At 39.1% G+C, this 17,344-nt stretch overlaps 1 protein-coding gene across 5 annotated transcripts in view; it reads left to right on the top strand.

Moving 5' to 3' along the window:
• LOC140731911 (protein CASP-like) overlaps window positions 1–17,344 on the top strand; it is a 725,429-nt gene that overhangs the window by 273,860 nt on the left and 434,225 nt on the right. For all 5 annotated transcript variants that reach the window (XM_073053890.1, XM_073053887.1, XM_073053886.1 and 2 more), the window contains exons 9-10: window positions 6,905–6,953; window positions 7,607–7,711. In XM_073053890.1, the coding sequence (XP_072909991.1) occupies window positions 6,905–6,953; window positions 7,607–7,711 (154 nt within the window). The remainder of the gene's footprint in view (window positions 1–6,904; window positions 6,954–7,606; window positions 7,712–17,344) is intronic.

Genomic DNA, 17,344 nt, shown 5'->3' with positions numbered 1-17,344 from the left:
TACTGTTTCCTAAATGTTAGTTCAGCCACCTGGCCAGCTTATTTCCTATTACCAGGTGCATTATGGCTCATCCTATAGTGAAACTATCCACATACTGTTTTAAGAATCCTTCCTGTATGCAACCAACAATTTTTTTTCCCTTATCAAACTTCCTGCACTAAGGAGGTCCAGGTTTATATTGTGAAAGTTGAACTGACCCATAACACCACTGTGGTGAACTAGATATACCTGTCTGGGCTGCTCCTGTGGCTCCTCCCACAGACCCCTGTATAAAGGCGACTGTGACCTGTTGCCCTGCCTCATTCCCCAGAATGTAGTGTTGTTCATTCTTCCAGTCAATAAAAGCCGATACCTCGCTTCCTACGTCTCAGCGTGAGTTATTGATGGTGCATCAACCACTCCTGCTGTTTTTGCTCCTATACCAAATCTGGTGGTTACTTTGTCAGGTTTGCAGCTCATTTTTGGATTTGCCTGGCATTGCTCCAAACATACTGCCTATGCTTGGCATTGAAGTAGGTATCAGAATCAAGTTCATTATCATTGTCTAATACAAAATTTGTTGTTTTGTGGCAGCAATATAGTGCAAAGACATTAATTTATTATAAATTGCAAAGTAAATACTTAGCATAAAATAAAGGGATAATGAGGGTTGTTTATGGACTGTTCAGAAATCTGATGGCAGACGCTGAATGTGCATCTTCAGTTGCCTTTACCTTGTCCCTGAAGGTAGTGATGAGAAGAGGGCATGTCCCAGATGATGATCTTCAGTGGTGGACGGCGCCTTCTTGAGGCACTGTCTTTTGATGTTGTTGATGGTGGGGAATAATTGTGCTTGTGATGGAGTTGGATGAATCTACAACCCTCTACAGTTTGTTGTAATAATGGTTAAAAAAAAGCAAATGCCATGGAGTACAACTCTGCTGGTAATAGGCCAATAGGCTGGTCCTGGACTTATTTCCACTTGGCATAAATTACTTATTATTATTATTATATTATTATTATTTATGGTTTTATATTGCTATATTTCTACACTATTCTTGGTTGGTGCGACTGTAACAAAACCCAATTTCACTCGGGATCAATAAAGTATATCTTTCTGTCTGTCTGTCTGTAGCAATGCTCCTGAGTAGACAATTCTAAGGTATTGCATCTGTTCCCCCACCTGTACTGTTGTGAGTGGAGATACCACTGTAGCGGGAGGATGAGAATGATCCTTTGTTTTATTTTGCTCAGCACATGCCACATGAGGCTCTTTGCATGGGTCTTGCATTCAGCTGAGTTAAGGCATTATTGAACTAAAAACATTTTAGGACAGTCTAATGCCAAGATTTAATTACTTGAACCAGTTTATTTAATTCTGTATGTTCATCTGAAACTGGATCCTTGACTTCCTTATGAGACCACCATCATTCTGGATTGGCAATGGCAGTCAACACAGGTGTACCTCAAGGATGCATGCTTAGCCCACTTGTGTACTCTCTTAATAATCTTGGCTGTGGTTAAGCACAACTCAGATGCCACCTATAAATTAGCTGATTTCACCATTTGTTAGCAGAATGTTAGATAGCAATGACGAGGCATACAGGAGTGAGATCGATTGGCTGGTAGTGCAGTATCACGACAACAACCTCACTTAATGTCAGCACAAAGGATGAGTTGATTTTGGACTTCAGGAAGGGGAGCTTTTGGAGAAATCACACAAGTCCTTATTGAGGTGAAAAGGTAAGCAGCTTCAAGTTCCTGTGCATTCATGAAAAAGACACACAGAGGCTCTATGAGGAGATTTCATATAACACCAAAGACTTTTGCAAATAGCTGAAGATCTACGCTAGAGAACACTGACTGGTTCCATCACTGCTTGGTATGAATGCTCCAATCCACAGGATCAAAAGAGACTGCAGAGGGTTGTGGACTCATCCACCTCCATCATGGGCACAACCCTCCCCACTATCAAGGAAGGCCTATTCAAGAGGCAAGAAGGTGGCATCCATCATTAAAGATCCTCACCATCTGGAACATGTCTTCTTTTTATTATCACTGGGGTGGAGATGCAGGAGCTTGAAGACATGCATCATTGCAGGAACAGCTTCATGCCCTATGGCATCAGATTGCTGTATAGTCCATGAGCATACCACGCTGTTTGTATTTTGCCCTATGTCAAAGAACAAAGTAAATTTTATTATCAGAGTACATATATGTCACCCTGAAATTCATCTTCTGCAGGCACACTCAGCAATTCTATAGAATAGTAACTATAACAAATAGTATCTATAAACCTTGAAGGATTTATTCATTTTAATTTCCTGTGCTCTTATAAGATCTTTGTTATAAATAATGCCTACTTAATTGCTTCAGCTTATTATAAAAATATGAACACAGTAGAACTCAAAATATAAAAAAACAGTGAATGCTGAAAATGCTTAGCAAGTCAGCTTTATAAACAGAAAGATCTTTGAACTGAAGCATTGACTTTCTCATTGTACAGCTGCTCCCTGGCTTGCTGAATGTTGTTACATTTTGTGTTCACATTTCACTCTTCCTGCTTCTCTGGTTTTTGAATTATTTTAAAGTTTCAAGTTCCTTTAACAAGCTTAATTGTGTTATTTATCAGTGAGCTAAAACACCCAATGCCTATTGGCCAGCTAACAACTAATCCCAGGCTGACTTTTACTGGTGGTTGTTCTGATCAATGTCTCAAATATTCTTGGGTAAACCATTTAAATAGTTGTGCTTTGGGATGTATTTTTGAGTTTTGAGATTTTTGTAGTTGCATGGTTATTAAACTTCTACAAATGTACCGTGGAGTTCATTCTGACTGGCTGCATCACTGTCTGGTATGGGGTGGGGGGGGGGGGGGGGTGGTTAGAGGGATACTGCACAAGATCGAAAAATGTTGCAGGAACTTGTAAAATTAGTCAGCTCCATCATGGGTACCAGCCTCCATAATATCCAAGACATCATCAAGGAGTGGTGCCTTAGGAAGGTGACGGCCATTATTAAGCATCCTCACCACCCATGACATGCTCACTTCATCTGTTACCGTCAGGAAGGAGGTACAGAAGACTGAAGGCACACACTGTGCAATTCAGGAATAGTTCTTCCCCTTTGCAATCCGACTTCTAAATGAGCACTACCTCACTACCGTAGATTCCGGACTACAGAGCGCACCTGATTAAAAGCCGCTGGCTCTAATTTTAGAAATAAAATCAATTTTTTAATTGTAAAGGCCGCACCGGATTTTCGGCCGCAGGTGTCCCACGTTGTAATATGAGATATTTACACAGAAAGATATTACACGTGAGGATTTTTTAACTTTTAATTAAATCCATATGGTAACAAAAACAAATACATATTGCAAATGCTTTTTTTCGAACCGTGCCCGTAACGCGGCTACTTTTAAATATACGTTGCGTATACTTCTTTACTGAACAACATTCCAATATCTCCTAACGACTGGTAAAAAATATATATACTGCAGCCTACCAGGAAAAGTTATTGATCGCCTTTAACTTAAAAGCAGCGTTTCGCTCTGCCGCTCGACCCCCGCCTTTCCGTTTATCGCAAACGGCATTTTTCCCACAAGACACCGCGAAACCGGGTGTGACTTCATAGCATCCCGCGATGTAGTACAGAAAACAAATATAGTTAAAACTCTTCTAACTTTAACTAGAAAATGAATTACTAAGCGAAAATATTATAAACTAAATAACTGCCATAAGGCAGCACAATGCTTCGAGTGTTTTCCATGTTGATGAGGGTGAGTACAAATGACTGATTTACAATAATTTAATTGTGAAAGTGCGCTTGATTTATCGTACAATTTCATTGGACCTCTGTGAACTACTCATCAATTTTATTGGTCTACTGTTATGAGGCAAAATGTTTACGAGGCGGCATGAAAAAAATCATGTATTAGCCGCTCCGTATTAAAGGCCGCAAAGTTCAAAGCTGTTCAAAATGTGGGAAAAAAGTAGCGGCTTAAAATCCGGAATCTATGGTACTTGTTTATTCCTTTCATTTTGCACTACTTATTTTAACTTAACTATTTAATATATATATATATATATACACTTTATGAAATACATGATAAATAAATACAGAGAAAAAAACCTATTTCATTGTACTGCTGCTGTTAAGTTAACAAATTTCATGGCAATGGTGGTGGAAGCAGATAGGTACATGGATCTTAGAAAAATAGAGGACGATGTGCTACGGAAATTGTAGTGAAGACAGAGTATAGTATTAATGGTAAGACTCTTGGCAGTGTGAAGGATCTGAAACGTCTTGGGATCTGTGTCCATAGGACACTCATGGCTGTTGCACAGGTTGACAGTGTTGTTAAGAAGGTGTATTGTGCGTTGGCATTCATCAGCTGTAGGATGAGTTCAAGAGCCGTGAGGTAAGACATTGGTCAGAACCCACTTGGAGCAGCCCTGTGTTCAGTTCTGGTCACCTCACTACAGGAAGGATGTGGATACGATAGAGAGAATGTAGCGGAATCTTACAAGGGTTGGAGGGTGTACTTTATGAGAATAGGTTTTGTGTAAACTTGGCCTTTTCTTCTTGGAGTGGAGTTTTCTTGGAGTTTTCTCCCCCAGCTTTTCCAGTCCTGATGGAGTGTCTTAGCTCAAAACATTGATTGTTTATACTTCTCCATTGATGTTACATGACGCGCTGAGTTCCTGCAGCATTTTGTGTGTTTTGCGCTGGGTTTCCAATAACTGCAGAATCTTTGTGTTTATGATTGGTTTTAACATTTTCCTTTACTTTGAAAATTCAAAATCGACTGTCCTTGTCATTTGTGAATTGAGTATCATGAATTCTAATTCTGTTTGCAATAGAATATTGAAAGTACCTGACATTTCATCTGTCTATTTTGTAAGCAGTCTTAAATTATACTTCCCTCAAGTTCTTTAAACAAAATTTACTTGTAATTATTTGGTCAGCTGTTAAATGCAGAGATTTTTTTGATGTATTTTCCCATTGGCACCTTGAGTATTATGCTTCTTTTGTAGATAATGATTCATTTCAACTAAAATACGATACTGTTGCCTTGTTTTAAAGGGTGGGATGAGTTTTGCTGATAAAATCATATATCTATAAATTTTCATGCTGCATGAATGCTGTTCCCATTACTTAGCTAATAGTATATAATTGAAAACCTAATATATTTCATTGTCATCAATAAGTATAAGGTATACACAGCATTAGAGTTATGGATTAGAGTCCAAGTCCATTTTGACACTACTGTTGAAGAAAACACTGAGTACAGGAAACTGCAGGTAATAATTATATAGATATTGTATAATAGAAATATCCATAAACCTTAGGCTACCCAAATTCTGTGTGTATGTGCATTTTATTGCAATTTCAATTAATACTATGTGAAATTTTGCTTTTATTATTGTTTATAAAACAAATTCGGTCATGCTTCTTAAGACTTGGATATTTGTGGACTGAGTTTAGTTATGAAATGGAAATCATTTATAAGGCGTAGGCAGCCTGTCTTCCTTTGACAATTTTTCTACACACAGTCAAAATGTGAATGATTGCACCTGATCATTGTTTTGATCTTTATTTCCTTATTAATTGGTAATGAGTTTTTGTTGTCACAAGCACCAAGATATAGTGGAAAGCTTAGTCCATATAGATCATTTCAAAAAAATGGATTAGCAATAATAGAATAATGTAACGTTTACAGAGAAAATTCAGAGCACGTAAATCATGAGGATAACAGTTCATCTTTATTGGATGAGGTCCATTCTAGAGTCTTATAATAGCAAAATAGAAGCTGGTCTGGACCTGGTGGTACATGCTTTCTGTCTGAGGGAAGGAGGAGAAGAGAGAAATTCCATGGTGAGTGAGGTGTTTGATTATGTTGACTGCTTTACCAAGGCAGGAAAAACTGTAGGCAGAGTTTCTGGAAGGTGCTGAGTTGTGTTTGCAACTCTCTGCAAGTTCTTGTCTTGAGCAAAGTTATTGCTGTATCAAGTAGTGATGCATCCACATAGAATGCATCTATGTAAATTGATGAAGGTCAGCAGTGACATGGAGAATTTCCTCAGCCTTTAGCATCAATGTCATTGGATCAGGGCAACCCAATTGTGAGGTTTACACCTTGGAACTTGAAGATCTCTGCCATATCCACTCAGCAACATTGATACATGTAAGTGCATGACCTGCACTCTGTTTCTTGAAGTCAATGTTAGCTCTTTTATTTTGCTAACATTTAGAGAAAGGTTGTTGTCTTGACACCATGCTGCTAGGCTCTTTATCCCATTCCTGTACTCTGCATCATCATTGTTTGTGATTTGGTCCAGTATAGTAGTGTTATTCTGTGATCCAGTTGCGAAGAAGTTACTGAGTCCTTAGTCTAGAAGTTTGTAGATGATCTTGTTTGGAATTATGGCTTTGATGGTATTAATTTTGGAATTTGTTGTTTAAATAATCAATGCTTTCCATATATGGAGCTTTCCCCTATAATATACGTTTTTTTTTCAGTTTTCTTGTGAGATCTTCCCTGTATAAGATACTTTTTAATTTCTTGTTCTTGGTACATATTCCGCGTATTTCTTCTCTTGGGTTAGCAAACTGGTGCAAATTTTCTTCAGTGAAGAAGAAAACTTTGGAAAGCTGAGATGTAGAGTGGGGCAGATTCTAGGTTTCAGAGTGCTCTTGCAAAATCCCTGTAATTTGGACAACTAAGTGCAGTCAGCTGAAACAGATCAAGATACTGCACCGTCTGATATAGGACAAAGCCTCTGATTAAGGTGTTTTCCAATGTTATATTAAGGACATTTCTGTACCCAAAATATTTATTTGGTTAAGAGTTTCTTTCTTATTGCACAAGTATACCTGTACTGAAGTTAGGACTTTAATTTATTTGGTTTTCTATCTATTACAGAGCAGATGAAATTGAAATGATCATGACAGATCTGGAACGAGCCAATCAGGTAACAGACTTTGAGGATATGGTTCAGTGTTTTGGCAACTGATATTACTCTTGTAGTTTCTCACTCCATTCTCCTCACTCCATTCCCTCTTCCTCAGCTCAATTTGCCTCTGTCAGTATTTTTTCACATTCCATCCTGTCTGTCCATTTCCTTTTCCTTCTATTTGGCCCATTGTGTCCATGCTAACTAGTAGGTACTCTTATTTCCTCTGTGCCAGATTTTCTGCACCCTCTTTTTCCTGTGGACTTACCTCCTTTTTTTGTGCTCTTCCCCTTTTCTGATTTTGAATTCTGCTTTCCCTCCACACAACAAATAAAATCTCCTTTGGTGTCAACTGTGCAAAAATAAATTGAATAAAATAATCTTCTTCCATTTGTTTTTGCTCTATCTGAAAAATTCGCTGAACTGCAACATTAATATCAGCAGGGATTCCTTGCTCCTGGCGTTAAATTGCTGTCATAATCACTCAATTATTTCCTCCTTGTATGGTATAAAATGAATATCCATCACTTCCAGTATTTTCTTTTTACATTTATTAGGTTGACTGTTAAGGAAAATCTGTTATAGTCAGTGGCGCAGAAATTGATTAATGGGTCCATAAAATTTGTCAGCTGCTCAACAAGTAAGTTTTGTTTTTCTCCCCTTTTTCTCAGAGGGCTGAAGTGGTTCAGAGAGAGGCAGAGTCCTTACGAGAGCAGCTTTCCTCAGCTAACAAATCCCTTCAACTGGCCACTCAGATTCAGAAGGCTCCTGATGTGGTAAGGCATTAAAGAGTATCAATCAAATGAAGGGTCGATTGATAATCACATTTTTCATTTTAAAACATAGTTTTCAAACAGCGTTATTAATTCTGTTGACAGTTCTCTGGGATCTGTTGACTCACAGTCTTGGGTTTTAACAGAGTTAACTCTGGAGACAGAAAATAAACTGATTGTTATCTTGTATATGTGCTAGAACTCCTATGTTGCAGACCTGAGTGTGACACTTTCTGTATTTAATCACTCTCTCCAAAGTTGCACTCACCAGGCACTTTGAGTCATGAGTCACAATTGAGCTGGTTAAAGTTATTTGTGAGCAAGGGATGTTAGTGGGAAGGGACAAATGGACAAGGGAATCATGGTGGGAACAATCCCTGCAGAAAGTGGAGAGGAGGAGTTAAAAACATGTTCGGTGGTTGGATCCTTTTGGAGATGACACAAATTGCAGAGAATGATGTTTTGGACGTGGAGACTTATTGAGTGGTAGGTAAGGATAAGAGGATCTCTATCCCTATTAGACATCGGGAAGATAGGGTCAGCGCGGATGTTTGGGAAATGGAGATATGTACGAGGGAGGATTAATGGTGGAGGAAGGGAAACCATTTGAAGAAGGAGGATATGTCTCATGTCCTGGAAAGGAAAGCTGCATGCTGGGAACAGATGTGGTAGAGATGAAGGAACTGAGAAAGGAGTTTTATAGAAGGCAGGTTGCAAAGACAGATAGTCAAGATAACAGTGGGAATCATAGGTCTATAAAAGACATCAGTTGACAGTTTCTCTACAGAGATGGAGGCAGAGATCGGGAAAGGGGATAGAGGTGTCAGAAAAGGACCAAGTAAATTTAAGTAGAGGATGTAAGTTGGAGACAAAATTGATGAAATTGACAAGCTCAGCATGGGTGCATGTAGCAGGAGATGAGCTGGGGGGTATTACCGGAGAAGGCTTGAATCATGGACTGTTCTACATAGCTATTGAAAAGGCAGATTAGTTGGAGCCCATGGCTATCCCTCGAATCTGGAGAAAATGGGAGAAGCCGAAAGAAAAATTGTTGAGGATGAAAATGAGATTTGAAAATATTCACCTGAAGGAGCTTACAGTAGAAAGGTTTTAATTTTTTTTTGTTTTATGTAGAATTGGACAATCACATGGTTGTTTGGATGAAAGGTAACTAATTTCTGCTGTGTGCTCACCAAGTTGCAGAAAACAGTCTTTGAACCAAAAAGAGTGCAGTCCCTATCATTAGTGAGTAACAAGCCAGATTTTGTAACAGCTTCACAAATGAATGAACACTTATCTATTAGCAATCATACTATAATTGAGTTTGATGGATTCTGGTTTCAAATCCAAGATTCTTATAGAAGTCAGGAACAAGGCATAAAACTTGTTGCTTTATGATTGTTTTATTAAGAGTTGATAGAATAAGGGAAGTTGAAATTAACACTGATATAGGTTTACTACTTGAAGAGAGAGAAAGTGAAGATGGCACCTATAATAAAACAGTTATGTTTATAATACTGAGATAAGAACAATTCCATTCAAATGTATAGATAAGGGTTAACCAATTAAAAAACACTTAGTCAATACTGCAGTACCAAATTACCCAATGAGAGAACACATTCACAGGCTTTAGATGTTTCAGAATGGACAGGGAGGGAGGCAAAAGAGATGGGGGTGTGGCACTGCTGATCAGAGATAGTGTCACGGCTGCAGAAAAGGAGGAAGTTATGGAGGGATTGTCTACTGATTCTCTGTGGGCGGAAGTTAGAAACAGGAAGGGGTCAATAACTCTATTGGGTGTTTTTTATAGACCACCCAATAGTAACAGGGACATCGAGCAGCAGATAGGGAGACGATTCTGGAAAGGTGTAATAATAACAGGGTTGTTGTGGTGGGAGATTTTAATTTCCCAAATATTGATTGGCATCTCCTAGAACAAGGGGTTTTGATACGGTGGAGTTTGTTAGGTGTGTTCAGGAAGGTTTTCTGACACAATATGGAGATAAGCCTACAAGAGGTGAGGCTGTACTTGATCTGGTATCGGGAAATGAGCCTGGTCAGGTGTCAGGTCTCTCAGTGGGAGAGCCTTTTGGAGATAGTGGTTATAATTCTATCTCCTTTACCATAGCATTGGAGAGGGAGAGGAACAGACAAGTTAGGAAAGTGTTTAATTGGAGTATCAGGAGGAACTTGGAACCATAAATTTGGAACAGATGTTCTCAGGGAAGTGTATGGCAGAAATGTGGCAAATGTTCAGGGGATATTTGCGTGGCATTCTGCATAGGTATGTTACAGTGAGCTAGAAAGGATGATAGGGTACAGGAACAGTGGTGTACAAAGGCTGTTGAAAGTCTAGTCAAGAAGAAAAGAAAAGCTTATGAATGGTTCAAAAAATTAGGTAATGATAGAAATCTAGAAGATTATAAGGCTAGCAGGAAGGAGCTTAAGAATGAAATTAAGAGAGCCATGAGAAGGCCTGGCAAGCAGGATTAAAGAAAGCCACAGAGCATTCTACAAGTACGTGAAGAACAAGAGGATAAGACATGAGAAAATAGGACCAATCAAGTGTGACAGTGGAAAAATGTGTATAGAACCGATGAAGATAGCAGAGGTACTCAATGAATACTTTGATTCAGTATTCACTACGGAAAAGGACCTTGGTGGTTGTACGGATGGCTTACAGCAGATTGAAAAGCTTGAGAATATAGACGTTAAGAAAGAGGATGTGCTGGAGCTTTTGGAAAGCATCAAGTTGGATAAGTCTCCGGGACTGGACGAGATGTACCCCAGGCTACTGTGGGATGCAAGGGAAGAGATTTCTGAGACTCTGGCAATGGTCTTTGCATCATCAGTGGGGACGGGAGACGTTCTGGAGGATTGGAGGGTTGCAGATGTTGTTTCCTTATTTAAGAATGGGAGTAGAGATAGCCCAGGAAATTATAGACCAGTGAGTCTTACTTCAGTGGTTGGTAAGTTGATGGAGAAGATCCTGAGAGGCAGGATTTATGAACATTTGGAGAGGCATAATATAATTAGAAATAGTCAGCATGGCTTTGTCAAAGGCAGTTTGTGCCTTATGAGCCTGATTGACTAAACATGTTGATGAAGGTAGAGCAGAAGATATGGTGTATATGGATTTCAGCAAGCTTTTTGATTAGGTATTCCATGCAAGGCTTATTGAGAAAGTAAGGAGGCATGGGATCCAAGAGGACCTTGCTTTGCAAATCCAGAATTGTCTTGCACTCTGAAGGCAAAGAGTGGTTGTAGATGGGTCATATTCTGCATGGGGTTGGTGACCAGTGGTGTGCCTCTGGGATCTGTTCTAGGACCCCTTCGTAATTTTTATGAATGACTTGGATGAGGAAGTGGAGCGATGGGTTAGTACATTTGCTGATGGCACAAAGATTGGGGATGTTGTGGATAGTGTGGAGTGCTGTCAGACGTTACTGTGGGACAATGATAGGATGCAAAATTGGGCTGAGAAGTGGCAGATGGAATTCAAGTGTGAGGTGGCTCATTTTGGTAGGTCAAATATGATAGCAGGATATAGTTTTAATGGTAAGACTCTTGACAATGTCGATGATCAGAGGGATCTTGGAGTCCATAGGACATAGGACACTCAAAGCTGCTGTGCAGGTTGACTCTGTGGTTAAGAATGCATACGTTGGGTGCATTGGCCTTCATCAAATGTGTGATTGAGTTTAAGAGGCAAGAGGTAATATTGCAGCTACATAGGACCCTGGTCAGACCCCACTTGGAATACTGTGCTCAGTTCTTGTCAGCTCACTACAGGCAGGATGTGGAAACTATAGAAAGGATGCAGAGGAGATTTACAAGGATGTTGCCTGGATTGGGGAGCATGCCTTATGAGAATAGGTTGAGTGAACTCGGCCTTTTCTACTTGGAGCGGCAGAGAATGAGAGATGTAGTGAAGGATGATTTCCTTACAATGAACTAGGAACTGTGTACAGTAAAGCTGGCCAATGTACTTGTGGGTGAAACAACTGTAGAACAATGGGAGATATTGATAAAGGAGCTCAGTGACATAGGGTCACTTATACTCCCAAAAGACAAGTGAGCTTGTTGCAAAACAAAACTTACTGGACCACTGAAGGTGGGATAAGCCAAATGGAGAATGTATAAAAAAGGCAGAACTAATGCAGATCTTGAAGACTGGCAGCAGGCAAAAATGCAAAAGTAGCTGGTTCTGATCTCCAGATATGGGTTTGTTTTCAACATTTAAGAGAAATTGTGAAAAATACATCATGGGAAGGATATAGAGAACTTATGGTCCAGGTTTTGGTTGATGGGACTAGGGAAACTAATAGTCCATCATGGACTAGATGGACTAAAGAATATGTTTTGTGATGTAGAAAAGGAGAAAAAGAGCAAAAGACCCTTGGAACAGAAGTCCTTCTGAAGGGCTTCAGCCTGAAATGTTGACTATGGAGTCCTGCAGAAGGGTCTTGGCCTGAAACATCGACTGTACTCTTTTCCATAGATGTTGCCTGGCCTGCTAAGTTCCTGTAGCATTTTGTGTGTGTTGCTTGGATTTCCAGCATCTGCAGATTTCTGTTGTTTGTCATTGGACCAGAAGTATTGAATTCTGTTTCCTTTTCCTAGACACTGCCTGACCAGTTGAGTGCAGGAATTTCTAGTCTTTGATTTTCAGATTTTTAATTTTTGCAAACATTTCTTTGAACATGAACTTTTCTTATGATTGGAAAATTGTGATGCCATTCAGCTATTTAAGTGTAGAGTGAGGAAGAGCACAAATTATGGATTTAATATTCTACCAACATCATGCTATTAAATGAACAACAGCAATATGGCAATGAATGGCTGTTTTTCAAACTGATGGAACCATACTGAGTTTGTTGTATATTAATAACTTGAATCTCGATGAACATAATATTTAACAGGGACAGAAAGAATGGAAAAAGAATGTGAAGTAGACTTGTAACTTAAGAGTGGTGTAAGGATTCTAAATAGCAATGACTTTTACTGCAGAAAGAGAAGTTTAATGAGGAAAGTTTAAAAGATGGAAATGAGAGAAAGTGGGAACAAAAGATACCCCTAGGTGTACTTTGCAGCAAGGAGAGAATTCGACAAGAAATGAATAATTTTGGTTTTCATCTTGTTAAGTGGAGAAGACTAAAGAGTGACCGATGACTTATCCCGATAGAAAATTTTGATAAAGTGGATACTGTAGGAATTCTTCTGCATGTGTGGAAAAGTAGCGTGAAAGTCATCAAGACAAAATGGTGACTGAGACTCAGAAGTAACTTCTTATGCTCAGAGAGGTGAGGACGTGGAATACTTCACTACAGGGAATAAATGTGGCAAATAGTACATAAGGTGTGACTGGGAAAGCACGTAGAGAGTTATGTTGATGAATTTCAAAGACTGAAGTAACTTGTAAATCAGTAGTAATAATAATATTTAATCATCCCTTTATAATGAAGCCTAGAATAGCTTTGGATGGAAAGAAAGGGCTTACGTTACCTCTAAGCAGTGAAGTACCCAAATTTATGCAAGTGGAGTATTTGCTCTATATCATCCCAATGTGAGTATAATCCACGTAGTCCCATTCCCTCCCTTCACTCCAAAGCCTTGCATATTATTTTGTATAAGATGGTTGTTCAATTAATTTTTGAATGTTGTAATCCCTAATACTGCTTGCTGAAATTAAGTTTGACAATTGGGAGAGTTTAGAACCAGCCATTGAAGATTGAAAAAACAAATTGATCAAGTAGTTGAGGGTAGAATATAAGAAAAAGACTGTAATGCTTCTGTAAACCACATAAATAGGAAGAAAGATGAAGATAAGTTGTTTACTCTATGTCAGAGGTAGGAAAAACTATATAGATAATGAAGAACTGGCTGAGGTATTTAGAAATATTTTGTTTGCCATGACTATGGGAAATATAATAAATGTAGCCGAAATTATGTGAAATTAAGACATGAAAATGAAAAGGTCGTGGACATTATAGCGCGCTACTAGGGTGGCAGCTACAACAAGGAAAAATTGTTCTAGAACAATCTCACCAAACTGGAAAGTAGGAAAATAAAACATAGAACATTACAGTACAGTGCAGGCTCTTCTGCCCATGATATTGTGTTGACCCTTTAACCTACTCTAACGTTGATCTAACCCTTCCGTCCTACATAGCCCCTCATTTTTTTTTCATCCACGTGCCAATCTAAGGTTTTCTTAAATTATGTATCTGCCTTTACCACCATCCCTAATAGGGCCTTCCATGCACTCACCACTCCATGTATTACCTCTGACATCCCCACTATACTTTCTTGCAATTACTTTCAAATTAGGCCCCCTTGTATTATGCCACCATTTGCTTAAGCCATTTTAGCCCTGGGGGGAAAACGTAAATTGGCTATCCTCTAAATCTATGCCTCTTACTATCTTGTACACCTCTGTCAAGTCACCTGTCATCCTCCTACCTTCATAAGAGAAAATCCTTAGCTCTGTTAAGCTGGCCTCATAAGACATGCTCTCTAATCGAAGCAACATCCCAGTAAATATCCTCTCTGCACCTTCTGTAAAACTTCCACATTCTTCTGGTAATGTGGCACTTACAGTTTTCCAAGTGTACTCTAACCACGGTTTTACAGAGCTGCAACATTACCTTGTAGCCCTTCAACTCAATCCTTCAGCTATTGAAGGTCAACACAATTTTTAAAAACTGTATCAACTTGCACTGCATTTTGAGAGATCTTTGCATGTGAACCCCAAAAACACTCTGGTCATCCACACAGGTTAGAATCTTGTCATTAACCCTGTATTCTGCCTCAAATTCAATCTTCCAAATTGATTCATTGCAGACTTCTGTGGGTTGAACTCCACCTGCTACTTCTCAGCCCAGCTCTGCGTCTTGTCAATGTCCCTTTGCAACCTATGACAACTTTCCACACTATCCACAGCTCCTCTAATTGAACTACCATTTGGAAACTTACTAACCCATCCTTATGGAACACCACTGGTTACTAATCTCCATACAGAATTTTATCCATCTGAACCACCTATGGGCAAGCCAGTTTTGAATCCATACAGCCACATTTCCCTGGATCCATGCCCCCTGACTTTCTGTATTAGTCTAATTTTGGTGAACCTTATCAAATACCTTCCTAAAATCCATTTCCACCATATCCAGTGCTCTACCTTCATCAATGTGCTTTGTCATATCCTCAAATAATTCAATCAAACTTGAGGCATGACCTGTCCCTCACAAAAGCCATGCTGACAATCCCTAATCAAACTATGCTTCAACAAATACTTGTAAATCCTGTCTCTACGGATCTTCTCCAAAAATTTACCCGCTACTGAAGTAAGATTCAATGGTCTGAATTCCCAGGATTACCCCTACTCACTTTGTTGAACAAAGAAGTAACATTTGCCACCGTCCAATCATCTTTTACTACTCCTGTGGAAATGCACCAAAGATTCAGCAATCTCTTCCCTCACTTTTTGTTGTAACCTCAGGTATATCCCATTCGGTCCAGGGACTTATCTAGCACAGTTTGAAAATGTAGTCCAGTTACTCAAGAAGAGGAGAGGAAGGTAATATTACAAACTCTAGATGGGATAACCTACCATCAGATTTTGGGGAATGTTAATATTAGTTATAAAGGTGAGATAAGCAGGGTGCTTAGAAAATAATGATGTTATTTGATAATGCAGTGGAATTATGGAAAAAATTGTGTTGTGTTTTCTGAGGATGCTGGGAAATCAATGGAAATATGTTGGGTAAATAAGGGTTAATGGATTTTTGGAGTAATATGAAAAAATTGATAAAAGAAAGGAAAATAGAAAAGTCAGTTCAACTTATACTCAACATCAGTAATACGAAGGAGCTAATTATGGACTTCAGGAAGGGTAAAACCATATAACAGTTTCAGCACGGAAACAGGCCATCTTGGCCCTTCTAGTCCATGCCAACGCTTACTCTCACCTCGTCCCACTGGCTCACATTCAGTCCATAACCCTCCATTCCTTTCCTGTCCATGTACCTATCCAATTTTACTTTAAATTACAATACCGAACCTGCTTCTACCACTTCTACTGGAAGCTCATTCCACACGGCTACCACTCTGAGTAAAGAAATTGCCCCTCATGTTACCCTTAAACTTTTGCCCCCTAACTCTTAAATCATGTTTGAATCTCCCCTACTCTCAATGGAAAAATCCTATCCACGTCAACTCTATCTATCCCCCTCATTATTTTAAATACCTCTATCAAGACCCCCTCAACCTTCTACGCTCCAAAGAGTAAAGACCTAACTTGTTCAACCTTTCCCTGTAACTTAAGTGCTGAAACCCAGGTAACATTCTAATAAATCTTCTCTGTACTCTCTCTATTTTGTTGACATCTTTCATATAATTCGGTGACCAGAACTGTACACAATACTCCAAATTCAGCCTTACCAATGCCTTGTACAATTTTAACATTACATCCCAACTCCTATACTCAATGCTCTGATTTATAAAGGCCAGCATACCAAAAGCTTTCTTCACCACCCTATCCACATGAGATTCCACCTTCAGGGAACTATACATCATTATTCCTAGATCACTTTGTTCTACTGCATTCTTCAATGCCCTACCATTTACCATGTATGTCCTATTTGGATTATTCCTACCAAAATGTAGCACCTCACACTTATCAGCATTAAACTCCATCTGCCATCGTTCAGCCCACTCTTCTAACTAGCCTAAATCTCTCTGCAAGCTTTGAAAACCTACTTCATTATCCACAATGCCACCTACCTTAGTATCTTCTGCATACTTACTAATGCAATTTACCACCCCATCATCCAGATCATTAATGTAAATGACAAACAACATTGGACCCATTACAGATCCGTGAGGCACACCACTAGTCACCGGCCTCCAACCTGACAAACAGTTAACCACCACTACTCTTTGGCATCTCCCATCCAGCCACTGTTGAATCCATTTTACTACTTCAATATTAATACCTGACGATTGAACCTTACTAACTAACATTCCGTGCAGAACCTTGTCAAAGGCCTGACTGAAGTCCATATAGACAACATCCACTGCTTTACCCTCGTCAACTTTCTTTGTGACCTCTTCAAAAAATTCAATAAGATTTGTCAAACATGACCTTCCACGCACAAATCCATGCTGAGTATTCCTAATCAGACCCTGTCTATCCAGATAATTATATATACCATCTCTAAGACTACTTTCCATTAATTTACCCATCACTGACGTCAAACTGACAGGCCCATAATTGCTAGGTTTTCTCTTAGAACCCTTTTTAAACAATGGAACCACATGAGCAATACGCCAATCCAACAGCACCATCACTGTTTCTAATGACATTTGAAATATTTCTGTCAGAGCCCCTGCTATTTCTACACCAACTTCCCTCAAGGTCCTAGGGAATATCCTGTCAGGACCTGGAGATTTATCCACTTTTATATTCTTTAAAAGTGCCAGTACTTCCTCCTCTTTAATCGTCATAGTTTCCATAACTTCCCTACTTGTTTTCCTTACCCTTACATAATTCAATATCCTCCTCCGTAGTGAATACCGAAGAAAAGAAATTGTTCAAAATCTCTTTCAGCTCCACACATAGCTGTCCACTCTGAT

Source organism: Hemitrygon akajei, chromosome 8 (assembly GCF_048418815.1).
Source record: "Hemitrygon akajei chromosome 8, sHemAka1.3, whole genome shotgun sequence".
NCBI classification, from domain to species: Eukaryota; Metazoa; Chordata; class Chondrichthyes; order Myliobatiformes; family Dasyatidae; genus Hemitrygon; species Hemitrygon akajei.
This window is presented reverse-complemented; position numbering and strand designations above follow the sequence as displayed.